At 41.8% G+C, this 18,086-nt stretch overlaps 1 protein-coding gene across 2 annotated transcripts in view; it reads right to left on the reverse strand.

Annotated features, from left to right (window-relative positions):
* Nucleotides 1–18,086, reverse strand: part of FAM171A1 (family with sequence similarity 171 member A1) — a 121,843-nt gene that overhangs the window by 49,187 nt on the left and 54,570 nt on the right. For both annotated transcript variants that reach the window (XM_090266562.1, XM_090266561.1), the window contains exon 2: nucleotides 7,015–7,242. In XM_090266562.1, the coding sequence (XP_090122688.1) occupies nucleotides 7,015–7,242 (228 nt within the window). The remainder of the gene's footprint in view (nucleotides 1–7,014; nucleotides 7,243–18,086) is intronic.

Raw genomic sequence — 18,086 nt, forward strand, 5'->3', positions numbered from 1 at the left:
ACGTTTTCACTATACAAAAGTAACAGTCACTTGAATGACCTCTGGGCTCTCGCCAAACCACAGGCATACCAAATGGCAATTTATCACATGTTCCCTTCGTCCACATCCGTAAACTCTCAACACACTGCTTGCACACCTTGGGAAGGGCCCAAGACTTATCGTGATCACGAAGTTTTACTTTAAAATATGCAAAATAGGCTTCCCTGACAAATGTGCTGATGTTTGTCCTTTGACTGGGAATGGTGAAATTGCCACAGATATAACAAAATACATCAGGGTTGTTTAGGCACTTAAGATGAGAAATAGCAGAGGCAGACATAATCTGAAGGAAAGGAAATAAGTATGTGTGTAAATAAAAAAATAAATTCTGCTAACTCCTTTTATACAGACAAGAACTCAGACTACACTTTGGAATACAATTCACTATATAGAGCAGCACACAACCTCTCACCACACTTGTCTCATGTGTGACTGAATAGCCTAGACAAGTATGAACCTGTCACTGGTCTCCAAGGTTGTCCCTCACTCTCCCCACTCGAGGGAGGTTTGCTGTCAGCCAATAGGAGAGTACTAGTGCTTCCCCGGGTCCAGGCTTGGTCCAGCCTAGAATGGTTGCAGTAAGATAAGCTGTACAGAAAAAACTTGATGTGATAGATGAAAACTAACTGCAGTTTTGAAATCAGCATGCTGATTTAAGTCTAAAACAGCTGAAAAATCCAACTCAACAGGAATTATGTTAAAAATTGTTCCTCTGTTACAGGATTCCATTTATCTGCAATATCCATAGTGATAGAGATCAGTGGTTGCCAGCGGCTGGAGGGCATAAGAAAGAGTAAGCCGATGCTGATGGGTATGGGTATTTTAGAGGGTGAAGAAAATATTCTGGGATTAGAGAGCGGTGATTGTTATATAACCTTGTAAACCGCACACTTCAAAATGGTGAATTTTATGTTGTATGAATTATATTCCAAATACAAAATTAAAAAAAAAAAAAAGAATTAAGAGAAAAGAAGAATCCATCTCAGGGGTTCAAAGTTTGGAGAAAAACTCACACCAGGTTGGGGGCGGGAGGATCAGGTAATGCCTGTGAGCTAGAACTAATGGGAGGAACACTGACTGAGATAAATCTTGCAAAACCACTTCAAAGGTAAACTTAACCTTCGTTAACAATGACCCCTTCACCTGGTGGGATTGGGTACCTAATGACCAGAAAGAAAGGGCCAGATTGTTCTGCCTGTAGGAAACTACTCACCTCAAAGCGCAAGCAGGTGATCCGTGCCCTGCCTCTCTATGCACAGGCGCCTGGACACTGTCCTGCTTCATGTGAGGGTTCGAGGCCTCTGTGCTGACTGGTGTGCGGACTCTGAGCTCTGAAACCACCTGCGATCATCTCGGATGTGTGTGACCATCACAAGGTGTTTTAAAAACGTTTCTACCTCCACACAAGAAGCGTTTGCTCTAGCAAACTGTTTCTCAAACCTTATTTCGTATAGGAGAAAAAAAATTTTGTCATGAGTGTGCTGTGTGGCAGCAGAGGTTCCAGCAGAGGCTTCCTGAAGCAGGAGAGAGGGGACTATGAACCTCTACGGACTAAGTGCCCCAGTGGGAGGGAGGTGGCAGAGATGCTCAGATCTGCCAGTAGGTGGGATTTTAACCATCACAGAGGAGATGCTGACTCATGTCTGGAGGTTCTTATCATGCCAGGTAGATGTGTGTTATTTGATAAGCAGAGAGAAAGGAACATCTAACTCTACCAGAGAGTTAGGAAGACTTAATGCCACACTGGGGACTAAAGGACAGAAGACTAACTTTCTAACAGAACAATGGTAGAGAAATAATAGTGCAGACAAACACGAAGAGAATAAAATGTCAGATTCCTGCACAGAATAGCAAATTGCTCAGGTTGACTAGACCATGACATATATAAGGGAGAAGCAGCTGGGGAAGGAGGGTCTGTGTGTTGTGTTTAGTCTGAACTTTATCCAAAGGTCACTAAAGGACTTTAGGCAGATGTATAACTTTATATATATCTATATGTGTGTGTATGTCTGTGTATAGGAGGTCTGTCCAGAGGCACCCAGCCATGTAGTTTGAAAAATAGAGACATTTATTGAAGACAAGATACAAGAAACATTGTGCATAGGACAAGGACGCCTCAGTCCCCTTCAAAGTAGGCACATTGGGACCTCACGCAGTTCTCCCAGCATCTCTTCCACTGTTCAAAACACTCTACAAATCCTTTGTTGGATTCACCATCAGCTGCCTTGTCATATTTTCCTGAATCCATGGACAGTCTGAAATCTCTTCCCTTTCAAAGATGATTTTAGTTTTGGGAAAAGCCAGAAGTTGCAGGGTGTCAAATCTGGGCTGTAGCGGGGCTGAGTCACCTGGGTGATTTGATGTTTCACCAAAAAACTCTGCACGAGACATGATGCGTGAGCAGGAACATTGTTGTGTTGAAGCTGCCAATCACCAGTTGCTCATAGCTGCTGCCTGCTGAATCATTTGAATAGTTTCCATGGAGAAATGTTAAAGTTTACCACAAAATCTGATAGATTCGTTGCTCTACTCAGTCATTTTGAATGCAACAGTCACACAGTACACACGCTCATTCAATGGCATCTACCGCCCCCACTGACTAGTACAGTGAAGTCATCACTGTTCATGCATGCGCATTCCAATCCATTCATCTTGGCTGCCAGGTTACACCGATGTCACACAAACTGTTCTCATGATATTAATAATGGCTGGACTTTTTCTGGACAGACCTCATATATATATATAGTCAACACCGGCAACTCCTGCGGCGCACCTGAAACCAAGCTGTATTGACTTTGTCTTTCCCTTGGACCCTTCAGCTGCGAAGAGAGGGGGGATCTGCTGCATGGGCAACAGCAGACCCTCCATATCACCCTGCCCAGGCTCTGTAGCTTCAGTTTCACTTGAGAGGATACTCCAGCGTCATCGCAAGATGTCGACTCAACACGGGAGGAGACAGATACCGGTTATAAGCTCATCCGATTGGCGAAGGAAACGAGCGCCAGGGGTCTCCTCTGACGGTGGGAGAGGTCATCGCACCTCACTGGACAGCTACCGTCTCGCCATGGCTCGCCTGCCCCACTGGGTGCGTGGGGATCAGAGAGGCGCCTCTCGAAAAGTGGGCCACAAAACACCCGTACCAGTTAATGTATGTATGTAAGTATATATGTGTACACACATATGTGTGTGTATGTATACATATATATACACACATACATATAAAATGACACTGATGTTCAATAAAATAGAGGGTGGTGAAGAGGCAGACTGAGCTAGCCAGCGGCTACTGCAATAGTCTCAGACCACTGTTAAAGGTCCACTGGGCAATCACTATGGAGATGAAAATAATTAAGATATGGAATTATAGTTTTTAGTTGATGGATTATATTTTATATAGCTAAATTTGTTTTACCTGTTTGCCAGGCTGAGTCCTCCCCCATCCCTCAATCTATACCTTCTTCCTTGAAAGAGAAAAAACATATATCCTCCAAGAACTCGTCAAGGATGAAAAAAGAAATGCATTCAAAAATACCAGAGGTATGCTTATTCAAACAAAATCATGTGTGCACATGTAGTAAATAAAGCATTTTTTTTCTTTAGTTTCAAATTTTTAACATACAGGGGTAGGCAAAAGTAGGTTTACAATTTTGAGTATGTGAAATAAAGTTTATTCTTGTATTATTATTTACTTATTAATTACATTTTTCTCCTCCTTATTATTGTCCTTATTTCATATCCTTACTTTTGATTTATCTTTTAGGTAATGATAGCTAGTAATTTAACCTATTTGCCCACCTCTGTATTTTAGAAGAGGCTCCCAACTTTTCTCTCTTCCTTTCCCAATTATCTGGAATACCAAAAGTGGCCTCCAAAATTATTCATGAAAAAAAGTAGTCTACTCTGCTTTTCACAATAGACCAGTCTAAATTTTGGTCACATTTTCTGTTAGTCTAGTTAAGAGTATCTTTCTTATGTTGATAAGGCAACCAGAGAAAAATAATCAAAGACATGGGAGGATCATTGAAATTTAGTCAATCTTATTTAGATTAGAAATGAGAAATGTGGGCTCAGAGTCATGATGGACCCACATGTGTGGTGTCAGTTGGGGGTGGGCAGGTGAGAACCCACGTATCTTCATACCTAGTCCAAAACTCTTTCAGTTAAACTACACTGTTCCCATTATTTGACTCATTTAAGAAAATAAGACTCTAGGGGAATGGCTGTTTTTTTCTCAAATGATCATGTTAACAGAGTCAAAATGAATGTAATCACAGTTGATCCTCATTATTTGTGGATCTGGTATTTGTGAATGTGCCAACTCACTAAAATTTATTTGTGATCCCCAAATCAATTCTCATGGTGCTTTACGTGTGCACATGCAGACTGGTGGTTAGAGATTTGAGTCTCTCGATGTGCACATTCCCAACTCGGGTCACACACGGCGACACCACTCTGCCTTCCTGTTTTAGCTCTCACACCATAAGCATCCTTTTTTGTGACCTTTAGGCTTTCTAGATTATGACTGCTAAATATTTCTCAGATTTACCCCCATATTTCTAAAATTTCCCTAAATTATCTCTTCAGTTACATGACCTTCCATAGCTCACCAAACAGCGGTCTCAAACTTCAGTGAAAACTTTTGTCCACAGCAGGAGAGAGGGGTTGTTTGTTAAAATGCAAACTCCTGGGCCAACCTCCCCAGATGAATGGTTGAGTCCTGGCCTCTGTATGTATTTACAAGCACCTCCTGGTCCTAATCTCTATTCATCCTCAAGACTCAGCTCCCCTCTCACACCATCCTGGAAGCCTTCATTCCTCACCTAGGCGGGTTGTCTTCCCAGGCATATATACACACACATATATATACACACAAATCTATCAACATTTATCTCCTGACATGGAAATGGCTTCTGTGGCTGACTTTACAACGAAATTATAAACTTCCTAGGGGCAACTTCTGTGTCTCTAGGTCTCTCTTCTCAGTGGCCCAGGGCAATGCCTGGCACATAGTAGATCCTTCATAAATGTTAAATAAACTTCAGAGAACTTTGTGAATAAGGGTAGACACGAGTGCTTTATAAGCCAGGAAGAGCCACAGTTAGCTCCCATGTGTCCCCGGAGACAGCAGGGACGTTGAAGGAGTGTGTCTACTGTTCTATGGCACAGAGATGGGCACTCATATAGGTATTTTGCCAGGCACGGTGCTGGGTGCCACAGCACCTACTGTATTTTGGGCATTGTAAGCTAGTTTACATATGTTCACAACTTTTTAATCAGAACAACTCTGTGAGCTGGTATTAGCTCCATCTGACAGAGTCTGACATCAAAGCGACATGGGCTCAAGCACAGCCTGGGAGCCAGAACCCACGTCAGTTGGTGTTCCAAACCCACGCTCCCTCCACTATCCTGGCAGCATTCCCATCAGCTGTCAGCCCATCCTTGTTGCTCATCTAATAGTGCAATATATGATGTGGTCCATTCACTAGATGGAGCCTTAAGGGAGGGGACAGAAGAGACCTAACGGTTGCTCCCCACCTACCTCATCCCAAGCTGAATCTATGTCAGGTACCATTCTTGCTCCCTGTGGTGGACCGACTACTTTGGAGTGGTGAATGCTAAAGTGATGTTATGATTTAAAATAAGAAATATGTATTTGGTCTTGGTCTCCAAACCCTTGGCATTCCAAAGTGATGAGAGCTATAAAGGTGTCTTTTGTTATTCATAATAAGCCCTCTTTCAACCATGCTGGACTTTATGTTAATATAGTGGTTTTTGGAAAGCCCCTAGACAGCCTAAGGATGGGAGCTGGTTGCCAGGAACCAACCACACAAAACAGGGTTGGAACTTTCAGCCCCACCCCCTGACCTCCAGGGAGGGGAGAGGGGTGGGAGGTTGAATCAGTCACCCACAGCCAAAGACTTAATCAATCATGCTTATGTACTGAAGCCTCCAAAAAACCCAAAAGGACAGGTTTGGAGAGCTCTGGGGTTGGCGTACATGTGGAGGTGTTGGGAGGGGTGCACACCTGGAGAGCATGAAGGTTCTGTGCTCCTTCCCACGTACCTTGCCTGATGCATCTCTTCAAGCTCCCTGTTTCTTTAATAGCCTTTATAATCAACCAGTAATCTAGTATGTAAATTGTTTCTCTGGGTTCTGTGAGCCACTCTAGCAAATCAGTCAATCCTCAAGGAGGAGGTTGTGGGAACCTCAGATCTACATACAGCCAGTCAGTCAGAAGCACAGGTGACAACCTGGACTTTCCATCGGCACCTGAATTGGGGTGGCTGTGTGTGGGGGTGGGTGTCTCATGGGGCTGAGCCTTTAACCTGTGGGTTCTGACACTGTCTCCAGGATGACAGTGTCAGAATTGAGTTCAGCTGTAGGACACCCAGCTAGTATTTGAGAATTTGAGAATTGCTTGATGTGTATGGAAAGAAACACACATGTTTGGTTTTGGTTAACAGGATGATGCTCAATCCACTGAGCCACACCAGCCAGGGTGAAACCCACATGTTTGAAGATGAGAAGTGCCAGAAGTGAAGTGGAGTACTGAGAGAGAGAGAAGAAACCCATAGAGGTGTTTTCCCTTAGCAGGTAAGAAGAGGAAGAGAAAAACCATCTCACCAAGACTCCCCTCATCTTTGGCCAGCTTTGCCCTGAGGCTCCATGCCAGGGCCCTGCCCCATGCATCGGGCTACTTACAATCAGTCAGGTGCAGAATGGAATGCTACAGAAGTGAGCAGAAACACTCTAAGGCTTTGACTCCATGGTGCATATAGTAAGGTGATGGAGCCCCAACCCCCTTCATATCTGATCCCACCATTCCTCCCATAAGGGACCCCACAAGGTAAAGCAGAGACCAAGCAAATATTTTCCTGATTGTCAGAGTTCCACTTTCAAAATCACGTCTGTGTCTGACTCTGTCCCTAGCCTGACTATGAACTTTGTTTTAGAGAAAGGTTAAGAGCACCTTACCAGGTAGTCGGATTGGCTTCCACGGGGCAGAGTTTGGCACATAAGCGTGCTTCGTGGCGGTGATGATCAGCTGACTGCCTAGCTTATACTGGAACTTGATGAAGACAACGCCATCTGTCCCTGAGGTGCCAGAGGCAATGGAGACTTGGTTGGTAAAAATCTCGATGTGTGCATCTGGGACAGGCTGATGGGTGCTGGCGTCACTGATGTGGACCTTCAATGTAACCTCTGGAAGAGGAGAAAGCAAAACAGAACAATGGCTCTTAATTGGGTCACTTCAACAGCATTTCTGCTGTAAATGCTTCAGGAGGTGGTGAGTGCGATATATGAAAATTGAGATCTACACCCAAAATACAAATAATTTTAACAAAGGAAACGTTTCTTCTTAGAGATCCCATTTTATTTTACATGATTTCCTATTTTGTTCAAAACCACTGGCCCTCACAAACTTCTTTCTCTTTGCTCCTCCCTGCTCACATCAACAAATAATTGACATTGTACAGCAAACACAATACTTTTATCCTTCCCAGCATTGCCTGCAAACATAGCTTGAACAGGCTCAAGCTGCTACAGAAGGATCCTGCAGGCTCTAAGATTTGAACCATATTCTTCAAAGGCCCCAGTGAATATGGATGGCTATGAGCAACCCAGGATCACTGTGCTGGTAATCATGAAGACTAGACCCAAACGTAGTCCAAAATATCATTAAAAGAGAGAACCCATAGAATGGGAGGAGAGAAGGTTAGAAGAAGAAAAAAAGTACATGTTTGAAAAGATAAATGAAGCTGAGTCAGTAATATTGGCAAGAAAACATGATGAATGTGGGAAATGGGCAGATCCAAATTAACATTAAAATACTAAAATTGGATCATGTTCAATTCATGCAAGAGAAGTTTACTGAGCTGCTATCTATGCCTAGAATTGTGAGTAATTATGCCAACTACAGTGATGAAGAAAAGGAGTACACAGGTAAGTGCTGTGCCTGGGGGGGCATTTGGTGCAGGCACGAAGCGGGTACTGACGGAACAGCATGTGCAAAGGCTCAGAGGCACGCTTCCTAAAAACCAGAAATAGGTTCTGAAAGCTGGACGAAGAGTGCGAGGGGTCTGAGGCTCAGTGAGAGACAGGCTAGAGAGGCAAATAGGGGCTGGATCTCTCAGGGCTTTAGAAGCAATCTAAACAGGTCATTCTTTACCCCAAGGGCAATGGGAAGTCCTAACAGTTTTAAACAGGGGAGTGGAAATCAAACTTACATTATAGAAACATCTGGTTCTAAGTGAAGGACAAACTAGGGCAGGAGCAAGACTGAAGACTGAGCTTCCAGTTAAGAGGCCTATGAAATAACCGAGGAAGAGATGACGGGGGCCCAGACTCCGGCATCACAACGGACGTCAGTTAAAGGACTATGTTCCAGGACAACCAGAGGATCCTGCTCTAACAGACTTCTTTTTCTTTTCTTTTTTTAAATTAATTAAATAATTTATTTATTTTATTTTTAGAGAGAGGGGAGAGGAGAAAGAGAGGGAGAGAAACATGACTGTGTAGTTGCCTCTCACTCATACCCCCAACTGGGGACCTGACCTGCAACCTGGTCATGTGCCCTGACTGGGAATTGAACCAGTGACACTTGGCTCGCAGGCCGACGCTCAGTCCACTGAGCCACAGCAGCCAGGGCTTTTAGACTTCTTTTTCTTAAGTGCTTGATATCCGAAGTCCTTCCACAACACGGGCAACCACATGGAAGATAATTTCTTTTGCTTCAAGAGCGTCCACCTTGGTAACTCACCAGCTCTCTTATGATACTGAAGCAACCTTTTCAATACTGCAAATTTCAGTTAGTCAATCATTTTCTCACCCATATTTTCACATACCGACTTAATACATTTCTGGGCTAGATGACCATAAAGAACAGCTAAAGCTCCCTAGACCTAAGGACTACACATCTGTACCAAATAAATGTCTCAAAACCTTGCAGAGAAAAAAAAAAAAAGTGCTACAGAAACCAAACTTGGGTATTTCATGCTATAGAAGAAGAAAACTAATGCCAAAAAAGTGATAAAATCAACATCATGAAAATCAAGGATATGACATCACAAAACCTATTTTGTCAGTCCCCTCCAACCTTATCACTGCCATTTTAATGGAGATTTGCAGGACTTACCCACACTCATTTTCTTGTTTAACTGAGTCATCCCTGTTCCCAAGGGCATGCAAAGTTGTAACATAAATTAACTCAGCTATCATTAATATTCACACAGCAGAAATTCTCTACAACAGGGCCAGTGAGAAAGTGGCTTTGTAGGGCTGCATGGATGACTTATGCAATTTTATGGTAATGCAACATTTACTAACAATTGGGGTTACAAGATTTCTGCTCCGTCTTCACTGTTTGCTGGGATGGCAAAAGCAGCTGATATCTGGAAAAAAGCTAAAGGATTTCTGAATAAACACAGAAAGAAAAAGTTCTACTGAAATCAATGTCCTTGAATCTACCACTTGAGTTTTTCCTAATACAGGAAACCTAGTTTATGCTCTACAACTGTGTACTTTGAAAGAGATTATTTACTTCTTTTAGTGTGACAGGACATGAAAAAATGCCACTATAACCAGGTAATTATTACACACCACTGGGGTATTACTCTTTTAGTTTTGCCATTTGCTTTATTCATAGAATAGTATATCATGAACAGTCCTCCAGTTCAACAGCATTAGATCTAGTTCATTTTCTAAACAGATTTTATTTTTTAGAGCAGTTTTAGGTTCACAGCAATATTGAGCACAAGTTATAGAAATTTCCCACTGGGGTATCATTTTTCGAGAGTAACACTTAGAATTAGATTATCCTTTCAACAACAAACAGAATTATTCGTACCACAGGAGTAATCTTATGGCTAGGTGAGTGAATCACTATTTACTAACATTACTCTCATTTTGCAGATTAAAGGAAGAGGCTATAAATTGCCCATTAATATGCATTAAGATGCCCTATGTTCCTCTTGCTGGCCGGTGAGAGCTGAGAGGGGTCCTGCTGAGCTGGGACACCTGATAAGTAAACCAAAGCTGGAACATCGTTCTTTTACTCCTTACACTGCATATCCATCACCAAGTTCTGCTGATTTTAATTCCAAAATATATGTTTCAGAGCAGGCCCCTCTTTCCCATCCTTGTTAACTAACAGTGCCCTATTTCAGGCCCCTGCCATCTATCACCCAGACTGCTGCTCAGCCTCTTCATAGAAACTGCCACCATCCTCAGAACTGACCCTTGACGTCCCACTGAAGCCAGAGGGAGCTTTCTGAAACTACTGATCTGACCACTTCCTGTCCCACTTCAAACCCTTCAGTGCCCACTATGTGACCAGCTGCTTATTTTCCTGTGGTTCATGAGGTAAGAATGGTTTTTACAGTTAAATGATTAAAAAAAAAAGTATAATAGTTCATGTCACATGAGAATTATCTGGAATTCAAATTTTAGTGTCTATAAATAAAGTTTTATTGAAACACACCCACACCCCATCATTCACACACCCACCTTCTAAGGCTGTTCTTGCATTGCAATGGTGGTATTCAGAAGTTTTAACAAGAGAACACATGGCCTGTAAAGCCTGAACTATTTACTTCGGGCTCTTTAAAATTTTTATTTATTTATTTTTAGGGGAGGGGTAGAAAGAAGAGAGAAACATCAATGTGTGGTTGCCTCTCCCACACCTCCAACTGGGGACCTGGCCCACAACCCAGGCATGTGCCCTGACTGGGAACAGAACCAGCGACCCTTTGGTCCATAGGCCGGTGCTCAATCCACTGACCCATACCAGCCAGGGCAACTTTGGGCTCTTTAAAGAAAAAAGAATGTGCCAACTCCTGACCTAAGGGATACACTTCAAAATACCCCAGGTCATCCACAATCACCCTACCTGATCCCCACATACTGCCCAGAGACCCCTAGACACTATCCCTCCCTACTTCCCTCTCTCCCTCCCTTCCACTTCTCGTCTCTGTAGGAAATGCCTTTGTACAACGTAACTGTCATGTTGCTAATTCCTATTCATTCTTTAAAACTCCTAGCTAAAGTTTATTTGAGAAACTACTCCAAACTCACCAAACCCTCTCCAAACTGGGTTGGAGGCCCCTCATCTCCATCCCCCCAAACTGTCTACACTGTCAGTGCCCCTCCTCCTCTGTTTCCACGTCAGTCGGCATTCACGGTAGGCTGACCATGTACGCAGACCGTGGGGAGCAGATCCCTAATCCCGAGGAGCTGGCTTTCAGCTGTAGATATTACATAAACACCAAGTGTAACTCTGAAACGGGAGAAGTGCCTCAAGGAAAACTGGGTACACAGGAGAGCATAATGGAGTGGTCAGGGAGGGCCTTTTGAGGAGGTGTCACCAAGGCTCTGGCCTGAAGGATACACAGGAATCAGCGGACAAAGAGGCGCAGACAGAGCTGCGAAGGCTGAGGTAAGAATGACCTGGCTGCTGAACTACCTAAGCACCAAGGTGGAGGGGGCTTGGCAGAGGCCCTCATGCCTGAAGATGTGTGGTCCCTGCCACACACTCATCCCTACTTCACTGTAGATGGTGTGCTCTGTGGGCCCCTCAGGACTAGAGGTTCTCATTTTTTAAAATTAATTTTTATAACCTCAGGCCTAGTCTGGCACTGAAAGCCAAGCAGGTGTCACTAAATTTGTAAAATGGATGAATGCTAGAGTGAAAAAAACCATCTTCAAACACTGCACTGCCCAATCTGAAAACTGCTGGCCATGTGTGGGCGTATAAATTTAAGCTTCAATTAATTAACAAAAGTTACATTAGAAATGGATCTTTCCAGTCACACCAGGCACACATTTCAAGTGCTTGACAGCTCCTCTGCACTTGGCAAACACAAAGCATTTGGCTCTGTGGGCACGAACTACTCTGTTCTAAGTAGTACAAAGAACATCTGCTTTGTGGGAAGAAAACTAAACATTATCTTTGAGCCCAGCATTATCTTTTAGTCATTTCCTTTCTACCTGCCACAGATTTAGAACTAAATGCAACAAGGCCTTTGCAAATTGTGGGCTTGAGAGCAGGCAGCTCTCAGAAGCAAGTTGAGAGAGAGCAAACATAACGGCAGAGCCACGAGGAAGGAATGAGGGCCCACGCTCCGCAGGCGCAGGGCAGAACCCCCATCCTCACTGGACAAAACTGCCTGCAGGCATGGACCGGCATGTGGAAAGCATGCTTTGTTTTCTTTCTCTTTCCTCTTGCAATGACTTACACCTTGAATTAGTTTTCTACAGATGACAGAATGCACGTATTTTATAACTTCTCATCTAAGCTCCAAAACCAATATTCTCCATGTCTTGTTATAATCATGTGCCAACTGGTCCTACTCCAGATCGGAGTCCTCTGTGGTCTTCACTGGGCACAGAGCTAGAACAATGACTTTTCCCTGTTCTTTGAACAGTCTGCACCTCTCAGTTTTTTACCAACTCTGCCTTCATCTTGGGAGGCAACGTGAAGTTGGTCAACTCCCATTGTTTTGTTGTTGTTGTTTTATTTTGTGAAATTTTTGGCTCCCTCCGACTGTTTTTCATTCCCTTTACAGCCCCACAAATTGGGCTTTGTCCTGGGATTTTAAATTTTTTTTTTCTTCTTGGTTTTTAGAGTTGTTGGTTCCTATGGCAACCCACCTAGTTGGGAACCCAGTATTTTCTGGGTGGACAGGGGGCCCTGCAGAAAGAAAGGACATTTCCACCAGATCAAGCAAAAGCTTCTCTTCCAAGTTGCTTGGAACACACTGGAACTCCACGGCTGCCAGTCACCAGGGAAAACAGTGGAAAAGAAGTCACTTTACTTAGCCTCCAGCACTATGATCAGGTATATTTAACCCAAATTCAGAGGCGTCACAATGGCTTTTCATCGCTTAAATAAAACAATAAAAAAATTACTTGTTTATTTAAAACATTTTCCAAATGGGAGGTTATTTCTGAAGTGTTAACAGACCTCTGCTCTAAGGAGATTTTGCCCTGTTATTTGGTGTTGACATTTTACAATATCAGTATATCTACTGAATTTCCACAACTTTATATAGCAATTACAGGCATGTCCTAGGATGCCCAATGTGTTTAGGAGCAGCTTTCTGTCCCTTGATTTTATAAACAGGAAAGGTTTGCTTTACTTTGTAATCTGATGAGGTTAGAATGCACTTTGTTACACTATAAAGCTTTCTGGTCATTTATTTTCTCCAGTCTTATAGGTGCATATGTACCTTATATTATTCAATTTTATTTTCTTTCAAAATTAAGTAAATCATGTCCTTGAAGCAACTTATATATATTTTTAAAAAGACCTACATATAATACAGGGTGTGGCAAAAGTATGTTTACAGTTGTTCGTATGGAAAGTAACTGTATCAGTACAAGAGTTCGACTCCAGCTAAGTTTACTTTGGATTCGCAGAGACTGAAAAATGACAGTGGTGTGTTGGAGGGGGAATCATACCAGTTTAATCTCGCTCCTGTGGGCAAGGATGGGAACAACAGGATTTGCCTTACAAGTCTCACAGCGGCGAGCGAGAACAGGGGAGTCACGGGAACATCTGCCTTCACTTTTGTCCTGTGGCGGCAGCCAAGGATGTAGCTATGGGAGCCCAAATCACCTGCCTTAAGTCTTGTCCTGAGGCTGTGGGCAAGAACTTGGGGAGGAAATATCATCCACACCCCTTGAGCAGCAGGGGCCTGTATATATACATTAATAAAGGTGGCACCCGGCCAGTCTGAGATGTGTGATGGCATAACATTTACACACTAAGAAATTACCCTTAGATAAGGGTGACCTAGGCAAATGAAAATACATGCATGTGGAGGCAAGGATCTTGACTATAGGCACCCTGACACGACACAATAATACAAGAATGAATTGTTTCGTATACTCACAACTGTAAACCTACTTTTGCGCCACCCTATATATACAACGTATATCATATTATACATTATATAATCTATCAAATATAATGTATTAATATAAAAATTATATTGTATATGTTATCTATAGTATATAAACATATTTCATATTACACATTACAGGCAATATTAATAATATATTGTGTGTAATATATAACATAGTTCAATAAAAACCTGCTACTATATCTTGGCTATTGTAAGTAACACCACAAGGAACATAGGGGTGCATATATTCTTTTTAATTAGTGTTTTAGGTTTCTTCAGATACATATCCAGAAGTGGAATTGCTGGGTCATAAGGCCACTCAATTTTCAATTTTTTGAGTAACCTCCATACTGCTTTCCACAGTGGCTGTATCAGTCTGCATTTCCACCAACAGTATACAAGTGTTCCCTTTGTTCCACATCCTCACCAACACTTGTTTGTTGATTTATTAATGATGGCCATTCTGACAGGTGTGAGGTGGTATCTCATTGTGGTTTTAATTTGCATTTCTCTGTGATTAGTGACACTGAGCATTTTTTTCATATGTCTATTGGCCATATATATGTCCTCTTTGGAGAAGTACCTATTCAGGTCTTCTGTCCATTTTTAAGTTGGATTTTTTTTGGTGTTGAGTTCAATAGATGAATGTATAAAAAAGTTTTGGTATATATACAATGCAATATTACTTGGCCATTGAAAAGAATGAAACTACCATTTGTAACAGCATGGATGAGTCTGGAGAACATTATACTAAGTGAAATAAGCCAGTTGGAGAAAGACAAATACCATATGATTTCACCTATATGTGGAACCTAAAAAGAGAATGCTATAAATAGAGTGTGGTCATTTGTTTCCAAAGACTGTGGATACACTAGAGTAATGAGACAATAATAATAGAAGTGACATATTTCATGGCAAACTTTGGGGGTAAGGTTAGTTATCTCAGGGTAAACACTGCAGCTGCAAGTGCCGCTGGTGAGTATTCTCCGGGCAAATGGGAAATGGGTCAAAGCAACTGTAAAGTGGCTACATTCTCACAACTAACCAAGGTGGTATTTAAGTAAAGGTCCCAGGATAATCTGAAAACTATTGGTGGATATACTGGATTCAAATGTACAACTTACATATATAACCATGTGTCATCAAGCAAAACTAATGACAGAATGTTCCTATGATCTCACCTAAAAAAATTATCTGAAACAAACTAAAAGGGACCCTATTCCCATCCTCCTGATGTGGTGGTAGCAGGAATCGCTCAGGTGGAGCTTTAAAGTAATGAAAACATGGTTACCAATCTTGGGGGCAGCATCTCTAAAAAATCAAACCAATTTAAAATAAAAGAATGCTTTAACTGTTGAAAAGAAAGAATAGAAGCAGGTAGTGGACAGCAAAATGATGCCCAATATAACTAAAAAAAAAAAAAAAAAAAAGCTGTGGTTCCAACTTTCAAAAACTTCTCCCTAAAAATCAATTAAGATGTATAAACCTAATAGTATCCTCATTATAAGAACTACAATATGAAAATGTAAATATAGCCAATGTGTTTATAGGCTGCACACAACATCCTTCACAACCAAATTATGCTGATGCAACAGTGTGGTGCCAAGAGGACCCACAAGAATAAGGAAATCACTGTGATCACTTCAAAAGGTTTCTGTTCTGTGGATGGTGTAAAATTTTCACAAAGGCACAGAGACCACTTAGGAGAATTTGGAAGATCTTGGAATTGTGAAGTTCATGAATAATATTAAGTACATCTATCAAATTAGCACACACACCTTGCCAAGCTTTAAAGAGCTGTTGGAAGATGCTGGTAAAATGGTTGCCAAGGGAACCTGGTGAGGGAAAAATTCTTAGTGTGTTTCCAGATCTCCTTATAGCTACAAATATGCATTTTTAAGTTTGTTTGTTTGTTTGTTTTGTCTAGGGCTAGATCAAGGGCAAAATTACATGACATTTAATTTTGAATACAGAAACCTTCAGATCAAGTGAGACTTATCTCAAATATGCAAGGCTTATTCAACATTTGAAAATCAACTAATATAATGCATCATATCATCAGACTGAAAAAGAAAAATCACATGATATTAATTGATGCAAAAAAAGAAACCCCCAAAAAACCATTTGACAAAATCCAGCACCTATTCATAATAAAAGCACTCAGTAAACTAGGAATAGAGGTGAACTTTCTCAACTTAATAAAGAGTATCTACAAAAAAAAAAAATTACAGCTATCAGCTTTCATACTTAGTGGTGAGAAACTCAAAAGTTTTGCCACTAAGCTCAGAAAAAGAAAAAAAATAAAGAAACCTTCAGATGTTTTGTTTTTAATTTATTTTTTTAAGTAAGTCATTTCTCTCTCTAGGAAGAGACCAGATAAAAAGTGCTAAGGGGGAGCTGGTAGGGACAAAGCTGACTCACTTATGACTTTCAGAATTCAAGAAAGGGGCGAAGCAGGCCAGCTGCAGTGGCTTGCTGGGAAGCTGTGAATGGCTCAAGTGGGGGAAGCACTCTGGAACTTGAAGTTTTACAAAAGAATATAAAGGTCCTTGAAGCAGCTGAAGTTTAGTCAATGTGGTGATTAAATTATACATATGTGCTTATCTTTTCAAAAAGAGAAAATATTTAACAAACTACAGTGAACCCATTATTAACATTTTCTTTTTCTATTTCAGAAGAAGCTTAATTATCTGAGAGTACTTTGGGGTCTTTGATATGATGCCCATGATGACCGGATAAGTGTATACAGAATATTTCATGGCTAAATAGCCTGGGATTGGCTCCCAGGCTCTCAAGTATTTGTTGTGAGATTTCAGTCAAGTCCATCGGTCACCTTAAGCCTCCATTTCTTTGTCCATAAAACAGGGATTTCAAGGGTTTTGAAAACATTGTAGCATTTGTTGGAGGGCTGGCAGTGATATTTGTAAGGGCTTTGCTGGCCAAAGATCGTTCCTGACCTTGCCTCCTGGCCTCATGCCAGGGTGAAACAAAATCTCAAAACCACCACCAGCTCTCAATGAAAAAGCTTTTCAATGGAAGAGAAATAAAGATAATGTGGTTTTCAGAGCAAAGGGTTCTGACAACCTATATTTGAATTTCATCTCTCTACTTCCTGCTTAATGCTCTTAACTAGCATTTCTTATCTCCAAGAATGGTGGTGATGCCCCCCTAAACATCTCAGAGACCTATAATGAGATGTTGAATGTAAAGTGTCTAGCACATAGCAAAGCGCACACTGGGGGTTTAATAACTGTTAGCCACTTTTATAATTAGCTTGTTGTTTCCCAACACCTGATTCAAATGAGAATCACCGAGGGTCTCCAGAAAGTTTACAAAAGACCTGAAAAGATTTATGGGAAGAGCAAACCACACCTGACTACTGTTACAGAAACAGGGGGTGTTCCAAAAAAACCCCCAGAGTTTGCAGCTGGGGGATGGGGAAAAGGAAGCAGCTTTTCAGAATGCCTCCACATGCCTGAGGCCGGTGGCTAGTGTCTTTTTTATGCAAAATAGCTTTAATGCATCCAAAGCCTCAGGTACATGGGAGGAGTCTTGAACCAGGGGATGGTATGGAGAAAGCACACAGAACCTGCGTAAGGTTCTGTGAATGGTCAGAACTGGTTACCGCACCCACTACATCAGAGGATGTAGTCAGGGATTTAAAAATAAGCGGCAGACATTTTAGGCGGTCTGACTGTGCGGATTTAACTAAGGTTAAGGCGGACTGTGCGGATTACAAAAGGACTAACTATACAGTTTACAAGAAGGCTGAGAATCCATGAGGTTCTGGATTAAAAGCTGGTGGACCCCATAACACAGACGAGGTCTCCCCAATCAGGATTGAATGATTGGCAGCTACTGGTGAAGCTGAACTGTGTTTGGAAAGTAGGGAAAGGGTTTCTCTGACTTTTCTAAAACTAGCCTGGTTTGGTAGGGGGGAGGCAAGGATATGTGTTTATGGGTGTTTTAAAGAACATAAGACTTAACAGAAATCCGCAAATAACTAAATCTATATAACTGTTAAATAAACTATTCTTTTTCTTTTCACTAAACTCTGGTATTGAGAGTTATAATTTTGGCGGCGGGCAATCGGGCCCCTAACTAAAGAGCCCGCGGGTTTGTTTTCAACTGGAGCAGCCCAGG

The sequence above is a fragment of the Furipterus horrens genome, unplaced genomic scaffold, assembly GCF_987537825.1.
Source record: "Furipterus horrens unplaced genomic scaffold, mFurHor1.1.pri manual_scaffold_2, whole genome shotgun sequence".
NCBI classification, from domain to species: domain Eukaryota; kingdom Metazoa; phylum Chordata; class Mammalia; order Chiroptera; family Furipteridae; genus Furipterus; species Furipterus horrens.